We start from the raw sequence: 20,261 nt of genomic DNA on the forward strand, positions 1-20,261 counted from the left end.
CCCATTAGCTGACGTAGAGGCGACAGCTATAGTCTTCCTGGGGACCATGATACAAATATATGAAAATATACATTTATTACAGTAGGGCCTACAAATACATAATTAAGTTTAAAGAACTATATTCTGATAATATAATAATTGCAACAGGAGTCTCCCCATCTCTTTAATAAAGAAATATACATTTTCAGGTGGGTTGTAGGCCTACATTTTTCTCTTCGCAGATGAGTAAGCCTGGGACCAGGCTAATTCAGGAGTATAGGCTACCCATTTATCAGCTTCATTTTTAGTGTTTCACAGAGAACTCAAACAGTATCCTGTCTTGAGTTCTGTCTGTCCTGATTAGATAAAATTAGTATCACGACCGGAAAATTGCATTTTCTGTTTAATAAAGAGCTGGAGAGACTCCTGTTACTGAACAAACACTCCAGTGTGGTCTATAGCAATGAGTACTATCAGAATATAAAGCTAGTCAACAGTTATTTTAACACTTACCCTATAGCCTATACCTTTAATCTTTCATGGTTACCTTTGCAGTCAAACACTCCTTCGGAAGACAAAAGTGTGCTAGCTTAAAGTACATTTGATAACATAAAATAAAAAAAGCAAATGTCTCTAACGCAATTTTATTTAATAAAAGGAAAGAAATACAAAAAGTGAGACATCTAAAACAGGTCTCTGTTGCCTTGTGGTTAATAGAATATTTCTGGAAGGGTTCAAAAGACAAAGGTGTGTAGAAAAAAAGAATATATATAAGACCAAAACAATGAAATGGTATTTGATACAGTGATAAACACCACACAAAAGATATAATGTATAATCTGCTGGTAACAAGAGTATAGTTTGGCTGCAATCAATCAACAGGTCCAGATTGTCAATTATTCAATAAATATCAGAAAACATAATACTTGTGTAAAAATATGGCATATCAAACACAACACCAGAGGAAAAAAAGGACTTACATAGTTATTTAACATGATCAATCGTTTAGTATCAGCAACAGGACAATTAATCACTAATTGAAATACAATGACGGGGCATCTTGGCATCTTTAGTGTTTAACTTTAACTTGATCATATGAAGACAGAATAAACTAAACTAAAGTCCTTTAACCATTACCATCTGAGTACTGATGTAATTATATCTGGATTGGAATTAGACAAATAGATAAAAAGTTGACAATCAAATAAAGATTTAGGGTTGAACACGAACAAGGTGAAATATTTTTCTTATAAGTAAATGTATGCAGTGATTCTAATTTTTCTAGGCACCAATACCAGGATAAACAGAATCCAGCTCACATGAATCTTGTCCGGATCGAACAGATGAAGAGGCACTGAGGGTTTAACAACATTAATCATATAGCGTCTATAAATAACTTTTCTAACTTTCACCAAAAATATGTCTCATGCAGTGATGACTTGTGAGCTTGTAGATCTGCTTTTCTGTGAAATAATTTGGTGTAGAGGTAAAAAAGGAGCGACAAGAATAGTCCTCTGCGGGACATCGGTCAAAGTAGTATATGGTTTTAGAATTAAAGGCATTTGTGTGATGTAAGGCAAACAAGTTACATGTATAGTTTTAAGTTACAGTAATATATATATAGTTTTCAGAACATCATAAAGAGTTGGTGCCGTAGATATGGGCAAATGAGTATCACTTGAACACTCTGCTGATGCAAAATGAAATTAAACAAATAGTATCTACAAGCTTCCTTTTTGTAAACATGCAAACAAGAACAGCAGGGATATCTGAAACTTAGTACCGTTTATCACTGCCAGTGCCGCAGAGATGCAATGTGTCCACTTAAAGGGGCTTGTTAAAAAGTTAAAAACTACAGAATGATGAAAAACATGGAAGGCTAAGCAACGCAGAAGCTAATAAAATAAAATTTAGATTGTCATTTTTAGGTGTGCCAATCAATGACACGATATAAGACAACCATGAGAATTATTTTTTTCCTTTTACATACTTTATTTAGATTTGTTTTGGTCCACAACCATGATAAATTTGATTAGCTGCAGATGTGTTAAAGAAGCCTGCAATTCTTTACCTTTCTATACATTTTAACTCATTACCAATTCATTACTGATGGATTGAGTATAAAGGACTACAAAAGATCCCCTGGGGCTTTTTGTGTTGGTGACTCTACCACCTGTACCATTTCAGTCTATATTGTAATCCCAAAATAGGGCCGATAGGTAGGCAGGCCGGCCAATGCCAGGATCGATAGATTGACACAAGTTATGTTTGATGTGATATAGCACTTAGATATACTGAGTAAAGGCACCAATAAGGTATATTTGACCACCAGACAGATGGATGGATGGATGTATGGAGGGTGAGCAGTTGGTTGTTTGAATGAGGAGGTATGTTGGTCACACTTGATTCCTGGATACCTGCACAGTAAGATCCTTAGTGTTCAATTACCCATTTACATTTGTACATTAGCAGAGTTAAATGAAAACTCAGAATTTTGACGGTGTGCAGGGGAAGCAGACATTTAGCTGGGAAGGATGGGTCCAGAGAAGGCTGAGTGGGAGCCAGTCAGAAAAGCCGCCTCCTTCTCCCTCCCTCACTCACTCATCCGCCTTCATCTTCATCTGTGCTTGCATTTGTACGATCATCTGTTGCATGCGCCTCAGCTACAGATTGGGGGGACAGACCACAGAATTATTATTATTAGAGTTGAGTCTTGCAATCAATATTACTTTTACATGGAACTTCTGCCCACACAACACTACTAAATACTGAATGAACTTGCCCTGCTAATTTTGCACAACCAACGTCTCCCAAAGGTGATAGTGTTTCGCATTGTCATCAGTAAAGTTGAATGCATCTTTTGTGCATTGTAATGCAAATGATTAATTCTTTATATTTTAAATTGTTTTTGACTACAGAACCGTATCTTTATAGAATATTGCCATCTTGTGGCTAAGGGAAGAATTTCAAGAGTTTCACACACTCCAAGTGGGGCAGTATTATGCGTGTCTTAAGTACCAAGTCTTATTACTTAACTTAAGACCTTACTTAAGGACCTAACTTAAGGCGTGGTCAATGCTGTTTGGCCACTCAGAATAGCCAAATGGCATTGATCACGCCTCCAGGTCTTAAGTTAAGTAATAAGACCTGATACTTAAGACACGCATAATACTGCCCTTGCAAGTCTTTAGACTTTACACAAAAAGGGAGAGTTCCAGACCCCCAGGAAAGCGCCAAGGGGGCCGGTCCGGTCCGGGAGGGCCGCCTCGCATCCGAAACGGTTGAGAAATGACAGAGTTACCGTGTGGCGGTCCCTCTACTGTACTGTACTGTACTGTACTGTCACTGTACTGTATTGGCACACCTGAAAGCATCATATATACAGTTAATACGTGCGTGTGTGTTTGTGTGTGCGTTAGGTTGCGCACAGGTGGTGAAAAACAACCATGCTGTTTTCATGCTCATACCCAGACACCCAGCCAGCCAGCCACCCACCCACACACATAGCTCCGTAAGGGAGTGGTTGCACCACTCAAAAACACTCAGTGTAATCAGGCCAAATGCAGTGAAGTGTGACGACCATCACTACGGTGAACAATGACATTGTTTTTAAAGAACTCGAAACTAAGCTTCCCTGCTATTCCAAGCTGCTTGTAGCAGGAATGCAGATTGACTGTGAGAAGAGATCACTGACAGAACTACAACAGCATATTCATTGTGAAAAAATGATCTCCAGCCTGTCCTCAACTCCTTCCTGAGGTCATTCCCATCATTAGACTAGGCCATCGAAACAGGACGTTGACGTCACCCACCCTGTCCTGGCATCTGTGTTTACCAACAGCACTGATTACACTCCACCCTGTTGCTGCTTTACATTGGCCGGACAAAAACAGGCCAATCAAGAGCAACCAGGGAATGGGGGTGGACTATTTCAGGCAGGCAGGCAGGCACCATGACTCAGGATATAAACAATGTGAAAAAAAAGACGTGAACAGGGGAAAATAACGCCAACTTCATACATGTCTCTTCCTTGACGAATAGAGACTTACAAATGAGCTAAGGAAATTATATGCAAACTTGGGCAAGTAGTTTTACATGGCATTGCCTGTAAAAGACTTATTGTGTGTGTAAGAGAAAGAGACATGATTGAGAGTGTGTGTGTGTGTGTGTGTGTGTGTGTGTGTGTGTGTGTCTGTGTGTGTGTGTTAAGGCTGTACCCTAGCCCTGTTTTTAGTTCTCGAACTTCAGCAGGAATTTTCGAGCGAACATCCGAACCATTCGTTTGTAATTCATTTAAAAAAAATAACCTGGGGGGGAGGGGGGGTGGGTGCATACAGAGTTTAGTTTACGGACGTTTCTACTCTGCCACAATGTTATGCTTCACACACACGGGCAGATGCAAAAGATAAAGATCACAGACAGTGTATTTGTAACAGTGTAGTCGTTAAGCAGCTCAACCCCTGAAACCAAAACAAACGTCCAACATAGATAAAAGTAATTACTCACCTACTGCTGCAGGTTCCATAAATAATCCCAGTGTTGTTCAAGATGCATGGTTTTTATATTGTAAATAATGATCGTTGCGTGTACTTTGGGACTTTTAGGAGTGTCATAGTAGCTTGTTTACAACTGAAACGGACTTCCTGTGCACTAACTTCCTCTTGCATCTACCACGCAGAAAACATTTTGATGCCTGCGCACTGGCGCACCGGTTGTGTACCCCCCTGATTAATAACATCTAAACATGAACATGTAAACACAACAAACATACTACTCTAATTATGCATATCGCATTCTCGCCAAGATATATTTTAGAGTTGAAAAAAGGAGAATAAATATTAATTAAAAAAAAAGTAATACAAAAAAAAAAAAAGTTCAAGCCCATTAATTAAGATTCGAGTGCCAACCCTAACGAGCGAACATTCGAACCCCGAATGTTTGGGGACATCCAGTGTGTGTGTGTGTGTGTGTGTGTGTGTGTGTGTGTGTGTCTGTGTGTCTGTCTGTGTGTGTGTGTGTGTGTGTGTGTGTGTTTCTCACCTCAGCCTCTTTCTGTAGCAGGATCTGGTCCTTGTCGACCACATCTTCCTCCACGGCCCTGAGGGGACAAAAACACATCAGTACCTCACTGATGCGGGTTGAAACAAAGCAACGGAGTAGCCATTTGGCCAATCTTCAGTTGGCCAAAACCTTCTCACCTGCCAGCCCTCTTGAGTCTCTCCGAGCGGAAGTTCTCATAGTGCAGGTCCTGCGTTACCTCCTGTAGGTCCTGCATGTGGGTCCTGCAAAAGAAATCGAAAGACAAAGAAAGATGCTATACCATTATTTCACTCTAGGAGGCAGTAGAGCTTCTCCAAAACCAAATGGAGAGCTGGCCTGGACTGAAGGCTGAAACTACAACTAATCCAGTGAAAAAGATATAGTTAGATATAGTTCTAAACACTCCAACAAAGACTCACACAAGCATGGTTCGTAGCTTGAGAAAGTCATTGTGCTCTGGGTTCTCCACCTCAACCACCCCCCAGGGGTACAGACGGCCACGGATCTTCTTCCCCTTCACCTCGATCAGCTGGTTGGAGCCGATCACAGCAAACGGAATGCTAGCCTGGGCGGGGGGAGATAAAGCATCGGGAATCACACGCCAGATGTCATGAGGAAGCAACAGCATATTATAAATTGAATTATACCCTAACAGTGTTATCAAATATTTATTATACAACAGGTCGTTTCGAGGAAGCAATCTGATTGGTTGAAACAGTATTCTAGCCATGCTTAAACGACAGTATAGGAACACCTAATGAAAACAAAGCAATCAGCTGCTCTGTTTTCCCAGAGCTCAGCAGACTGGGTTGCTAGGCTAGTGAGTTTCTTGGGACATTTGAGGTCATAGTGGCTACATCTGTCATTAAAGAAATATGATTTATTTTAGCGGTTATCTTAAAGGAGCATTCAGTGATTTGGGTGATTTGGAAAACCACCCAGTCCGCCCCGGTAACAAAATATGCACATGCACGCTCTACAGTGGGGTGAAGTGCAACAGGCCAACAGCATGTGCACCAAGGCCCGCCCCCACTCATCCTGATTGGATGAAGGTTTTGCCACCCGCCACCAAAACTGAAACTAGGGTTTTTTGACCCCAGGGGCTCACTGGGGACAGGGAGGAACTCCTTATATGGTCAGCACACTCTATAGTAGGGAGGATTATCCAGAAAAAAAGAAAAAATAAGTGATATTTCACTTATTTCACTTATTTCATAAGTCAAATCACTGAATATACCTTTAAGGGCAACTGTTGTATAATTGCAATATTACACGAGAGGGTGCTCTTTATCGTCATTAATACACTTCTGAGCTGCCTTTCGGAACTCGCCCTGTGGGCCCAGTATCGCAGGTATGCAATAATGACGTTAAAGAACACCCTCTCGTGTAATATTGCTTAAACAAAATACAGGTGGGCATAGTTGAGCCATATGGCTTGTCGCAGATCTTAACGTTTGTCCACTCAATTAAATTGCACCATAAGCCAGATGTTCAGTTAGAGAATAATGAAGTTTCATGGCCTTGTGCTGTGATTTGAGACATGATCAGATGATAATACTGCGCGTCATTGCAGACAGAGTGACATATAAAGTAAAAACATATGCACATACACTAACTAATGAGATCAACTACTGAGAATATTTCCACTATCTCACTAAGGAATTTTTCACATTGTATATTAAAACACATCTATCTTACTGGAGAATTTGATATATTACCACAGGAACGCCTTAAAAGGCCTTGGATCAAATCCCACCAGAGAATTTCTCTCCTGCACCACCTCCCTTATGCTATCTCTCTGAGCTCCATCACAATACAGAAAAACTATTATTGGACTGCCCATTTTCCTTTCAGAAAAAGGGCACAGCTGTGTTTAACCAGTTATGCAGCTCTCTCACCTTGAGGACTCTGGTCTGCTCCTTGAACTCCTCATCCTCGTCAGAGTCTGCATCAGGGAGCTGGTAAATTCTGATCCCGTGTTCTGCGATCTCATCCAGGACCTACGAGATGGAAACACAGGGTGAGCCAAAGGGGTCACGGACCCAACATGACCTCCTGACATCTCACACTGTTTGTGTTCAGGGTCAAAACACTGGCCAAACTGCACAACTCATACTCAAGAGTGGAAGTATGAATGTAGAACAGGGTCTGACCCAAAAATGGGTTTCAGTCGAGGAAAGGGGAACAGTATTTGAGTATATGGGGTTTATGTTCTAAAAAGGTAATGTTGATTTTCTTTTTGGAGCAAAACCACTGAAGAAATACTAACACTCATTCCATACACTTTGTAGCTGCATAATAGTACTGCAGCTCTGACCCTAAAAGAAAGCGAAATCCTAAAGGGGATATTACTTAGAGTAGACTAACAGGGTAGAACTGTTTCTACAGCACTCACAGTACATTTAATTAAAGTGCCCCATTGGGGGAGACATGAAAGAGGAGTTCACGTGGAGAGGCAAGGCAGGTGAAAATAACAAGTGTGTGTGTGTGTGTGTGTGTGTGTGTGTGTGTGTGTGTGTGTGTGCGCGCATGCGTGCGTGCGTGCATGCATATATACACACAGTACATGCTTATTTCTATACATCCTGATCCTATAAAGGATGTATAAGGAAATGTATCACCCTTAATCCTTTCAGTAGGCTACCGGTGAAGAAACAACCTGAAACAAAGGCGCTTTATTTGCCGGTATACAGGGGACAGATGTGAATATTTATTATTCCAAACATCAAAGGTACATTCTTTCTTTGTTTTTTGTGAGAGCCCAATTTTCGAATTCATACAAAGACACAATGTAGCCTTATGTAACTGCGCCAAAAAATGTCAAGCGTTGTTTTCCTGACATTTTGGGGACTTTCATGTCATCTATAAAGGACAGTGGTGAGTCAGCCAGGAGCCTGGGAAGTGAGAGCAGGTTTTCCTATAGAGTGGCCTGGGCCACAGTTTAAGCGCCTTGTTATGGCTGCCGGTTGTTTTCTCAGCGAGCCACCGAGCGCACACTGTGTGTGAGATAGTGTGTGTGTGGAGAGAGAAGGGTATTGTTGCGGGGCAGATCTAAAAACAAACAGACTTTGCAGGACTCCGAGGAGAGTGAGCATAACACAGGACCAGACCTTCTGTCCGTTTCGCTAAAGTGCGTGCACGTACATTGACACATATAGTACACACACTCGTAAAAAGGCAAAGACTCACATGCACACGCACACACACACACTTATTTTACTGACCCTTCCAACATAGGGAGTGGATAAACATCACTAGAGAATTTGGGGAAACATGGGAAAATAAACATATATTTCACACAATGGACTGAAAAAAGAACAACAAAAGCAGCTTTAAACACCCGGAGATTCAGGAACAAACTGGAAGAAAAATGTAAGAACTTAAGCAACCAATGCAGGAAATTACCGTAACACTTTTGCGTCAAGGCTAGGATTGTCTAACGCAATGTCAGTACAATGTGTGTGTGTGTGTGTGTGTGTGTGTGTGTGTGTGTGTGTGTGTGTGTGTGTGTGTGTGTGTGTGTGTGTGTGTGTGTACCAATGCAATCCACCATTAGACATCCAGAAACTATAGGTCATGGCACAAGCAAGCAGGCCGTTTTCTGCCATCATGCTTTTCCAGACCTCGCTAAAGCCAAAAGCTGCTAATGTCTATTTGCCTGGATTACCGTGGACTCTAACGTGTGTTTACTACAGCCTGCCACCTATAATCACGACCTCTCAAGAGATGATCAGATGTCAGAATCATTGCCTTCTCCAAATCCCACTTGTCTCCTGCTGATTGTGTAAATAACGTAGGCCCCTGATTGTGCTGCTCCGCAAGTCTCTCTTTCTTCTCCTTGTACTTGTGTATTTTCGTTGGCACAGAGATGTTGGCAGAGGGAGCCATTTTGATTTTATGACCATCCTGTTGGACTGTAATACCCCCCACACCCCTCTCTCCTCTCTCTCTCTTTCTGTACTGTTATGGTTGGCTGCCCAGGTCTGCTTAGTGATGTCAGAGCCTAAGCCAAACAATGCCATCCAGGACTATGCCTCACTATTAATTAGAATAGGAAGCCAAAGATTTATTGTCTTCGCCTGCTGGCCTACGTGATCAAAAATGAGGCATTGTTTGTGGAACGTTTTACCTCAAGTTTAACAGTAATGATAAGTATATGGGAGTGGACATAGGCCGATGTTGTCCAGTTAAAATAAGCGGGCAAATTGGACAAAGCGTTGCTGAATCATTCTTGACACATATTTCCACATTGTGTGGCCATATTCTTCAGACTGGCTGTGTGACCATACCAGACAAATATAGCATACCTGCATGTCTATACATAGCTATAATTGCCCAGGGAAAAGACATGGGAGACATTGCTAAGCACTTTTGCGGGAAATTACACAGTAGGGTCTTCACCAAAACTTGCGACCGCAACGAAGCCGTGTATAAACCCATCATTACAGGGGATCAGACATATCAACACGTCAACCTCGTAGCGGGGAATAATATTTTCACGTGTTTGCTCAATCTCTTACAAGAAAAGCCACGGAAATATCAGTACAGCTAAAAAAAGAAAGAAAACACCCACAAAGCGATGAGAATTTCACCCCAGACAAACACCTTCTGAAGCAAACAAATAGCTGACAAACAATCGGTACAGAGAAAACAAATGCAAGACGGGATTACACAAGCCACATAGTAATCTGTGTGCAATAATGCACACGCACACTTATGGTAATGCCCGTTCAGGTGTCAATTTGACACAGCGGAGCCTTCTTCTCGTCTCTTCTGGTCAGCCACGGCGTGCACACGTGAAACTATGATTCTACCAGGGAACAATACTTGGAAGTGGAAATATGTACCAGAGCCTTCAGAGGAAATCAACAATGAAAAAGAAACAATCAAACAGCATCCCTAAACTCTAATCAGACTCTGATTGAGAGGAAGACAGGGTTCTCACTCTTTTTAACCACATTGACCCTGGCATCCTTATTTGGGGATTTTTAATCTTTCATTTTTATCGGCTATTTTTGCTATTCGCCATACAGTATGATAAAGTACAGGTATATAGGGCTTAAGTCGTTAAGAGATCAGTGTCCAACCATGTGTTCATATTTGATAATAATGCATTGTAACATAAATTATCAACTGATCTATACCAGTAAGACGCCCTGAGGGCGAGAAGCGCTGAAACAACGGGGCGAGGTTGTGCTGAAACAACAGGTCTGGGAATGCCCATATATGGACCTTTTTTTTACGTTTTCGGGTCGGGTAGAGTGTAAAATGTATGCTAATTTGTGAGGCCAGACGGGGCCTCGGGTCAGCCCAGTTAGGGTTGATTTTGCAATGAAGTATGCAGGTTTTGACCCAGGCCGGCCTAGTGGCCGGGCACCTAGGCTCCTAATGCAGCCTGACAGCGCATCATGTGCTTGAGTCCCGTTCCTGACGAACTTTGCTGTATTTGCCATCTCTCTCCCCTTGTTTCCCCCCTTGATTGTCTCCACTTTCCACTATCAATAAAGGCAAAAAGCCCAAAATAAAATAAAAAATAAATTAATATATACAGTATATATACTATATGCAGGTTTTTATGTGATTTTATGCGGTGAAATTGCGAGAAGATGTGAAATATGCAGAAAGTTGCTAAAGCGGAAAACAATTTCAGGTTTTCTAGGATAAGTGGGAACCTTAAAATAGGAGCAGGGTCTTGGCATGCTGTGGAACGAACAGCATATTGAAAACCTTACATAAATCGTTTATGCAACGTCTAATTTAGCTGCCTGCCAACTGCAACAGAATGGACCATGGGAATGGCATGACAATGCCTTAAAGGAGAATTCCGGATTAACCATTTTTCTTACCATAATCTGATGTTATTATATTCTTCTGTGAAAAGGCGAACAAGCATATGACCCAGCGTGCATGCTCTGAGCTCCAGTGGATTCTAGATAGATTTTTTTCTCCCCCACCTCTACCATTGGTTGTTGGACATAATAACGTCAGATTGTGGTAAGAACAGTGCTGATCCGGAATTCTCCTTTAACGACAGTCTACTACACCAATGAAACTACCATTTGGGATAATGGTGGCAAGGAGTTGGATGTTGCAAGGAGTTGTGTCGAAATCATTGGTGTGGACTGGTCTTTACTGTTAGGGGTTAATATATTTGATTAGCTTTGGCGAGATCGTACAACTGCTCAGATTTACTAAACAAAGAGCAGAGTTCTAAGAACCCAACAATGGCGGTTCCCCAAACTTAGTGTGCAAACGTTGAGGTCAGACCAGAACAAATGCTTCTCTCTTGCCAGGATATGTCTTTGGACAGTCTCTGTCTCTCTCGTTCTCTCGCCTGCAGGTATGTCTCTCTCGTTCTCTCGCCTGCAGGGTGTCTGAGCGAGGAAGCCCCGACAATACCTCATCTGAGGGTGGGGCAGAGGGAATTAGGCCCCTGCACCGGGCTCCTAACACAAACACACACATGCATGAGTGCACAAAAGCATGCACATGCACACACTCAAATCCCAAATGCCAGGAGGGCACAGAAAAACACACACATACCAGTATGCGTGCACACACACACACACACACACACACACACACACACACACACACACACACACACACACACACACACACACACACACACACACACACACACACACACACACACACACACACACACACACTTTCTGGTATAAATGTGTGCGTGTACCCGTGTGTGTGTGTGTGTGTGTGTGTGTGTGTGTGTGTGTGTGTGTGTGTGTGTGTGTGTGTGTGTGTGTGTGCGTGCGTCTTTTATGGAGCTTTGTAGATTTAGGAGGTGGGGGGGATTGCCAGAGAGGGAATTCAGTGAGTCTGGGGAGGCAGAGCGTACAGTATGTGCCTGGCTAAAGACCCTCTGGAACAAGAACATTTAAGAAGCAGTACCAGGATTAAATATGTGGCAAATACATGTATCATACTTAATATACTATACTATAAGTCCATACGTTCTACAAAAATCCCGACACATACCTGGTACACACTACAAAGATGCAGTGCAATAAAGCCAACACAACGTACATAGACACTATGGAGTAGGAAGTACTACTGACATTACACCGTGTGGACAGCGGCTCCTTCCAATTGGATCAGAGAACAGAAGATGTTGCACACTAAATGGTGCACGTCACCTAATCATCAACTCAACTTGAACTAATCGTTACCAACATCACTAAAACCAACCAATGTGCATGTGCGCGTGTACAGACACGCACACGCACAAACACACACAATGTGTCAGCGTTAGAGCTCAAACTGAGTCGTGAATGGACTGTCTGGACTGAGCCATAACAGCTGGATTTTTGTGTTGTAACAGGAGGAGGCCCTGATGGGAAGAGCATGGGCAACCACTATAACCATGGTAACAAGTAGGTAGGCGTCATATGAATGAGAGATCCCCCACCCTCCCTCTGTCTGGAGTCTGGACTGAGTATTACAGTACAGTCAAGACCACCCAAATCACTCTCTTGCTGATCAAAGAGTGTGTAGAGAGGAACAATGTGGGGATTCGTGTAATCTTGTGTAAGCTGCCTTTGCAAAAGACAAAGTATGAGTTCAGGAGTTTTGACCAGCAATGAGGGGCTTGGTCTGATCAACAAAGCACTTTGCGCGCGCACACACACACACACACACACACACACACACACACACACACACACACACACACACACACACACACACACACACACACACACACACACACACACACACACACACACACACTTAATGGGTTGGCGTGACACTAGTCTCTTGAGAAAGGAAAAGTGGGCGCTGTTTGTCCTTTATTTTATTAACGATGGGTTCTCCGATTGGCGTGACACAGGCTTGAGAAATGTCCCTTGAGTATAGACTACAGCAAAGGAAACCTACTGTTTTTCAAGTGTAATTGGCTTATACCTCATTCACTTGAGGAGGTGATTGTGTGCAGTAGAGGGGCTCATTCTATGAGGGGAAACACATACTTATTGTTTTCAAAATGTGCAGAAGCGTGGTGCAATGCTCTAGCACAATGACTGCAGGAGGCCAAAAAAATAAATACGTCCCCGTGTTTCAGACACTGGCAGGAAAGCTGGCACGAACTGAACAGGAACGAACACACACACACACACACACACACACACACACACACACACACACACACACACACACACACACACACACACACACACACACACACACACACACACACACACACACACACACACACACACACACACACACACACACACACACACACACACACACAGGACGTACGACACAGGAGCAGACGTAACCGATGAGGTAAAGATGAGGTAATAGGCCCTCAACCTTTAGTACTGGATGTTGGCCAGTATTCATGCAGCCAGCGACACAAGGCTTCACAAACCAGCAGAACAGAGAAACACATTTACAGAGGGAACCAAGAGGTCAACATCAAAGTTGCCACACATTTAAATCAATGGCCACATCATAATTTCCCTTCACTGCGGCTGCCTGATTTGACATTCAAGCCCCCACCAGCGTGTATGTACGGTGTCACACCTCTACTGTGTGATAGCTATTCAGGGAAGAGAGCCTGGTGACAAGTTAACACTGGTGCGACCGGGCCAGCAAGCGATCTTAATGTTTCCCAACGGGGCCGTGGAGCTGGTTCACAGAGCAGGAGCGCGGCCCAGGAGCGCCTGGGAGAGTCGGCGCTTGGCTGGAGACAATGACGGGAAAAACCGTGACAGCGTGGCTGCCAGGGTGAAATATGGCAGCCGCCTGGAGGAGGCAAACAGCACTCTGTTGGTGGGGAAGTTAGAGGGGGACACAGGGGGAGAGCTATGACGGCATGGGGTGGGTGGTGGGATGGCGGTGGGTTGGAGTGTCGAGGGAAGACAGGGAGAGTGGAGACTTGAGGGAAAGGATAGAGGAGATAGGGATGGGAGAGGGAAACGAGGAAGGAGATGCCAAGGAGAGGACAACGAGGGGAGGAAGAAGAGGAGAGGAGAGAAGGAAGGCGTGTGTGTGTGTGTGTGTGTGTGTGTGTGTGTGTGTGTGTGTGTGTGTGTGTGTGTGTGTGTGTGTGTGTGTGTGTGTGTGTGTGACTACGACTGACCTATTGTCCGCTACGCTCAGCCTTGTTTGCGAGAACGGAGGGGTAGTTGGGTTCTCTAGGCCTCTCTGACCCCTGACTTAGGGGAGAGGCCTGCAGCAGGAGGGTCACGCATTAAATCACACAAGGAGCATACGGTGGAGGTGGGGGGAGGGTGCTGGGAGGGGTTTGGGGGAGGGCAGCACTTCAGCTGCTTGGCTGCTGGGAGCCATCTCCTGTTATTTCTGAGGGTTTAATGAGATGATTTATTAGGTGAAGTTCTGCCAGTAGCTAGTTGCCAATTTTATTATGATTTGTTTTGGAGTGAAATGTCAAGTGTAGTCCCTTAACATTCACTGCCAGCTATTCTCTTTAACTGCCACCTAGTGGTCATTGGAGGTAGTTAGCTTCTGCTAGCGGAAATGACTGGATTACTACTCATTTATATCCGGTCTCCCGGCCTCCCAGAGAGAAGAAGAAACGGCTAATGTTAGCAATAGCTCACGATGTTTACCTTTAACCAGAAACGGTAATATGTCGATTGCGATGCGATGAAAAATCACAAATCACATCCGAACCTCGGATGGATCATCATCACCGGACAGCGCCACATTTTTGGAGATAACAGCCAAGGAAGATCCTACTTTTAATGAGACCCTATTGCACGTATCCTATTACTGGGGGTGACGAAGGCCTAGCAACCGGGACAGGACTAAAAGTTGGTTTTCAGCGTAACCTTTCCATTATTGATATAAAGAGATACAAGCTGGCCTGTGCTGTGGCTCAGCGGTCCAGGCACCTTGGCTGGTAGTCTGCCGTGGGTTCTACTCCCGATCCAGATGGCCTTTACTGCATGTCACCCCCCCCCCCCCCCCCCCCCCACCCCACCCCATCTCTCTTTTTTTGTCATCAAAGTTTTTTAATGATTTTACAATAAAGCATACAACCCCCCCATCTCTCTTCCCATTTCCTGTCAGCCTACTATCTATCCCTCCATACAAAAATATAAAATAAAGGCAAAAGCCACAAAAAAAACTATTTTTTTTAAAAGATACAAGCCACGATATCATGGCTTTGGCAGACAACGGGTCTTAATTAGACATGCGGCTTTGGCACTTGGCAGTAAATACAATTATTAGCCATTAACCGCCAGCATTTTTTCCTCCAAGAATCCACGGGACCCAAAAAAATAAACCGGATGTTAAGATGTGTGTCGTGACAGACCGTAGTAGGGTTTACTCTGAGTTTCAAAAGACATAGTGTTACCGTGATCACTACTTCGGTTATAGACCATTGACTAAAGCTTGTTTTGACCAGGGGCGCAATCTGGGAAAGGAATCTGAGATAAAGGCATTTGAAAAGGTGTTTACAACAATGAGTGGACGCGCGCAGCCATCTTGCGTACTGTACATTTTCTGTTTACTTCATTGCCTAGCAACCTAATGTATGTAGCATTACGACGGCGAGCTATCATAAACCACTATAGGACCATAAGCTGTAGATCTACGGCATTGGCGCTCAGCGGCTGAATTGGCTATGGTGTAGAACTGTATTTCTACATCAATAGCGGTGAATGTGTGGCCAGAAAGTCATTTTTGCCGACTTTATGCGTTCATGCATTACTTTCTGGTATGATGAACCTCAATAGATTAATCCATTAAGACTGGCTGCCACGGCCACGTTGACTTTATTTCTGTAGCCGGGAATGTGTCCATGTAGTTTTGCAGTCTTTTTCTGTACTTTTCCGGATTCCGGATTTACCAGAAAGTTTATCAGAAAGACCTCAGGTTTTAGTGTCTTTCAAAAAACGTCTTCATACTTCACAATACAATATACAATATTTCACATTGCCTCCCTAGTGAGACAGCAACAATAACAAAGTAAGAAAAGTAAAATAAATAATATAGCGGTTAAAAAAAAACCTAAAACAAGGGTGAGGTCTAAAGCCACTGTCTTGAGAAATATTAAATGGTCATGTTCAAATCTTTCACTGATAACGTGATCAACACATAATCAATCAAACATATTTAAAAAGGTGAAAATACATTTGTTTTACAGCTGTAGTGATGGAAGGGTCACAATTACTGTAGGTATCCCTGTTTTTCAGTCATCTCTCAGTTGGCAGTCCAGTTCAAACCAGCTCCTGTCTCTGTGCTGCCCTTTGAGACAGAAAACAAGCAGCAGCCTTGGTTTGTGACTAAAGCCCCACACAGGATATGACTGCCAGGTCTCAGACTGAGAGGATCAACTCCTCAATATATACTGCTCAGGACAACTTATGAGTTACAGACCACTGTGACCTCGGCGAAGGAAATTGGCATTAGAGAGAGATTTATAAAGAACAAGTCTAGGGTACACATACAAAGGGAGAGGGAGGTAATGCCAGGAAAGAGAGTGATGAAACAAAGCATACACAGTATAGCACAGAGGGAGGTAGAACCAAAGGGGACAAAAACTAGAAAAGTCAGAGAGAGGGGCAGGATCTAGGGAGGGAGGAGGTCTGTTCACTTTGTGCATAAGGCCCTGTACGTGTACTCTGAGGGGCAGTGGGCTGCGTCTTGTTGGTGGAATAGTCTTGACACATTGCAGGAAACTTATATTGTTCTCTACAAGCTGTTTCCCCCTAATAATACAAGAAGGGGCCGTGTTGATCCAGATGGTGGGGGGGGGGGGGACTCATTTACTGGAGACAAATACAGTAGGCCTACACGATGGTGAGAAAGTACTGGGCAAAGAACAAAATAAAACTAATAAATATTGGGGTAAAAACATTAGGATCATTAATCATTCTGCAACGCCAGGCTTTGTCATTACTGACTTCATTTGATGTATCGGTGTCCACCACCCAGTAGCTGGATGTCATTGTGCGGCAGGGGCGAGGCACGTACTCCTGAGGACCGCTTGGTTTCAATCTCAACAAGCAGTGCATTGCAGCATGATTAAATCATTCCTCGGACCACTGTGCCATCGTGCCTATTTTAAAAAACGTTGGATAATGAGACAAAAGCTGGTGAATTCCTCCCAATACACACACTCTTTCCAATTTTAGATAATTTGCCGTCCTTTGGGAATCTCAATTTGTTGCTGATGGGCTGAATTATTTCCTGACAATAATGGCCCATCCAGGATTCAACAGCATTATATTATATACAGCCTTGTCTCAGATCTTTCCACTATGTTGTGTACAAGTTTTATAGACATTTATTGTCTGCGCTTTTGTGTTTGGTGATGTACTGCATATAGACAGTATTAACCTTATGTGGTATGTATGTGCACGTACAATTTTGTTGAACTCCTAGCACTAATTGCTTGTTAGTAGACACTGGGAAATGTCTGTTAAGAGAAGACTTAGTGGAGCATGGGAAGCAATCCTATTGGACAGATCGTAGTTTTGGACGGTTGAGCAGGAAAGAGGAAAAGATCAGAGTGATGCTATCACAGTGTGCCCTCTTTCACCCATTCCACCACTGCCCATGAAAACACCCTTAAAAATTCCGAAGTAAAAAGTACATGTTATGGAAACAACGGAGCAGAGTGCATTTGGCTTGCGGGGCAAGCTCTGTAGTTCGGCGTGGAGGGGCCACTGGCAACAGGAAACGGTTTTGTTCATCTTAAGGACCACAGGAACCCTCAACAAGTTCTTGGAAGGTCACAACACAAAAACACCACTAATACAGAATACAATTGAGCTGACAAGAGAAGGTATTACATCCACTGGTACTGGAGTGACTTATGTGTTGTTATGTAGAAGGTTAAGAACCCTAGCGGATCTCGAGCCTTATGATACTTGCAGAGAAAAATGCAGAGTGGAATTGTGTCCTGAATGCCTACTGTGAGTGTGACCATGACTTTTGTAACACCCTGGCTCAGTGCTTTTATACAAACTGGCCGTGTGAGCCTCAGCCTTCAGGTGGAGCATAGCAAAAGTGTGTTAGTGTGTAGAGCAGAGCTCCGGCATGCCAGCCCCTGTACTGTCTCCCAGGGCTGAATGAGAGGCGGGGCAGTGGCTCTGAGACTGGCCATGCAGCGAGAAGTGGTGAGCAGGCTGAGCTCTGGTCAAAAGAGAGGCAGAAAGGTCAGTGGGTTGAGGGTGGAAGAATTAACACTCTTAGTCATGATGATCATGTAGGGTAGGGCATTATAGTATATAGATAATTATGATATTAGACTAGATGTCATCTGGTATAATATCACAATAAAGCATAAGCATTGTGTTTTCCTGGTTTTAATCACTTCAATTATACAAGCTCACAACGTGTCATGTTTTGAGCTTGTAGGTCAGTGAAAATGCAACATGTTGTGACTGTGAGCTTGTAAATCATATTGGAAAATGTGTAAAGAAATATGAATATATTTTCCATCACAATTCCAATAGCGGTATTTGGCATTAGCTACCGGTATAGTTACTGCTCTCAAATAGCCAATTAAAATTGTAAAAGTAATTAGTTACTAAAGGAAAGTAACTTTTGCATTCCTTACATTTTTGTGTTGAAAAGCAGTAGTACACAACAGATTCAACTCAACTGTTGATATAGGAAGCATTACTTCAACAACATATCTTAAAATCACTGTTTAGTTCTGCCTGGCTTATAGACGACAATAGAAGGCTCATGCTTGGACTCACAATCGTGTGTGTTTTTGCGTGTCCACGCATGCGTTTGTTGCCGATTCCACGGGAAACAAACATACAGTACAAGCACAAGCTCACTCTTTTAAAAAAAAGTGTTTGTTTTTTGAGGGCCTATATTGAGCTATAGTGTAGATTTTTGTCCTAACACAAACATTAAATGCCATCGACAATGAATGGGGAATTTACGTCATGTGTCTGAGCAAATCAGTATTTTTGTCCTACACAAAGTAGTAGGTAATTCCCATTAACAATTAAGCAATAGATTCCCATTGACAATGAATGGAGAATTTACATCATATGTAGACGAGCAAATTGGCTATTTCGGTTCTACACAAAGTTTATAAGATAAGAGCGCCCCTCACTTCACACGGGTGTGTTTTTTATGACGTACATGGCAATTCAGTGGTGGTTCTGCTTATAATGGAAACATAAGCAAAACACCATCACACATCTTCACAGGTTCTGAAACGCTTCAGGTTCTGCATTACCCTAGTTCGTAACCCAACAAGTCTCAGACGTAGAGCACCACATCATGGACTTACAAAAGAATATGCTCCACATACCATTTAGTTATGTGGTATTGCCTTGTACTCTCCCTGTGGGAATGTGAACACAGACAGCCTGTGATGTTCCTCTTCCAGGAAATGGTTTAAAAACCTATTACCATTATGCTGCCCACTCCCACTGTGAGGAGTAATGTCATTAAATATGGCTTATTGCAGGAGGTCATACAGTATAGATGCTGATACTGGTATCAGGAAAATACTAGGATGCACGATAATGACTAGAATGATAATCCTGATTATTTTGCTGAATACTGTAATCAGGAATAGGATAATAGGATTATTAGGAAACTGAAACTGAATAAATAAACTGAACGCAAAGAATACCCCTGATACCCCCACCTCTGCAGATGGGCCATAAGTAATGATTATTTTAAAAATCACACCCATATGAAGCTCTTATGGTGCTCCATGAATTTTTGTGTTAAGGTAATTTTGTGTCAGGACAAAATAGCCGATTTGTTCGTCCACATAAGACGTGAATTCTCCATTTATTATCAATGGCATTTAATGTTTGTGTTAACACAAAAATAGCCGATTTGCTCAGACACATAATATGAAGTAAATTCTCCATTCATTGTCAATGTCATTTAATGTTTGTGTTAGGACAAGAATCTACACTATAGCTGAATAAAGATATCTTATTTTTAGGATTATGTTATGTTATTCCAAAAGGGGAAACAATTTTGGCTTAAATTATAGTGAGCAGGATCACTATAATTTAAGCCAAAATTGTTTCAATTGTGGCATTTCAAAACATAAAACAAACAAAAAAATCACACCTGTGTGAAGTGAGGGGCACTCAAATCATCGTACATTATCATCAAGAATGATGGTCCCTTATTGGCCAAGGGTTCCCGAAATACCTAGCCGATTTGCTCAGACACATACGATGTAAATTCTCCATTCATTGTCAATGGCATTTTTAATGTTTGTTCAGACAACACAAACATTAAACACTATAGCT

At 42.7% G+C, this 20,261-nt stretch overlaps 1 protein-coding gene across 2 annotated transcripts in view; it reads right to left on the reverse strand.

Moving 5' to 3' along the window:
• Positions 1–609: 609 nt before the first annotated feature.
• The window catches only part of LOC306933179 (septin-2), a 31,641-nt gene continuing 11,989 nt past the window's right edge, over positions 610–20,261 (reverse strand). For both annotated transcript variants that reach the window (XM_079515274.1, XM_079515275.1), the window contains 5 exons: positions 6,918–7,019; positions 5,439–5,584; positions 5,178–5,261; positions 5,020–5,077; positions 610–2,642 (listed from right to left, as the gene is read on the reverse strand). In XM_079515274.1, coding sequence (XP_079371400.1) covers positions 2,577–2,642; positions 5,020–5,077; positions 5,178–5,261; positions 5,439–5,584; positions 6,918–7,019 — 456 coding nt within the window. In that variant the 3' untranslated portion in view covers positions 610–2,576. The remainder of the gene's footprint in view (positions 2,643–5,019; positions 5,078–5,177; positions 5,262–5,438; positions 5,585–6,917; positions 7,020–20,261) is intronic.

Source organism: Electrona antarctica (assembly GCF_951216825.1).
Source record: "Electrona antarctica genome assembly, chromosome: 12".
In the NCBI taxonomy this organism is placed as follows: domain Eukaryota; kingdom Metazoa; phylum Chordata; class Actinopteri; order Myctophiformes; family Myctophidae; genus Electrona; species Electrona antarctica.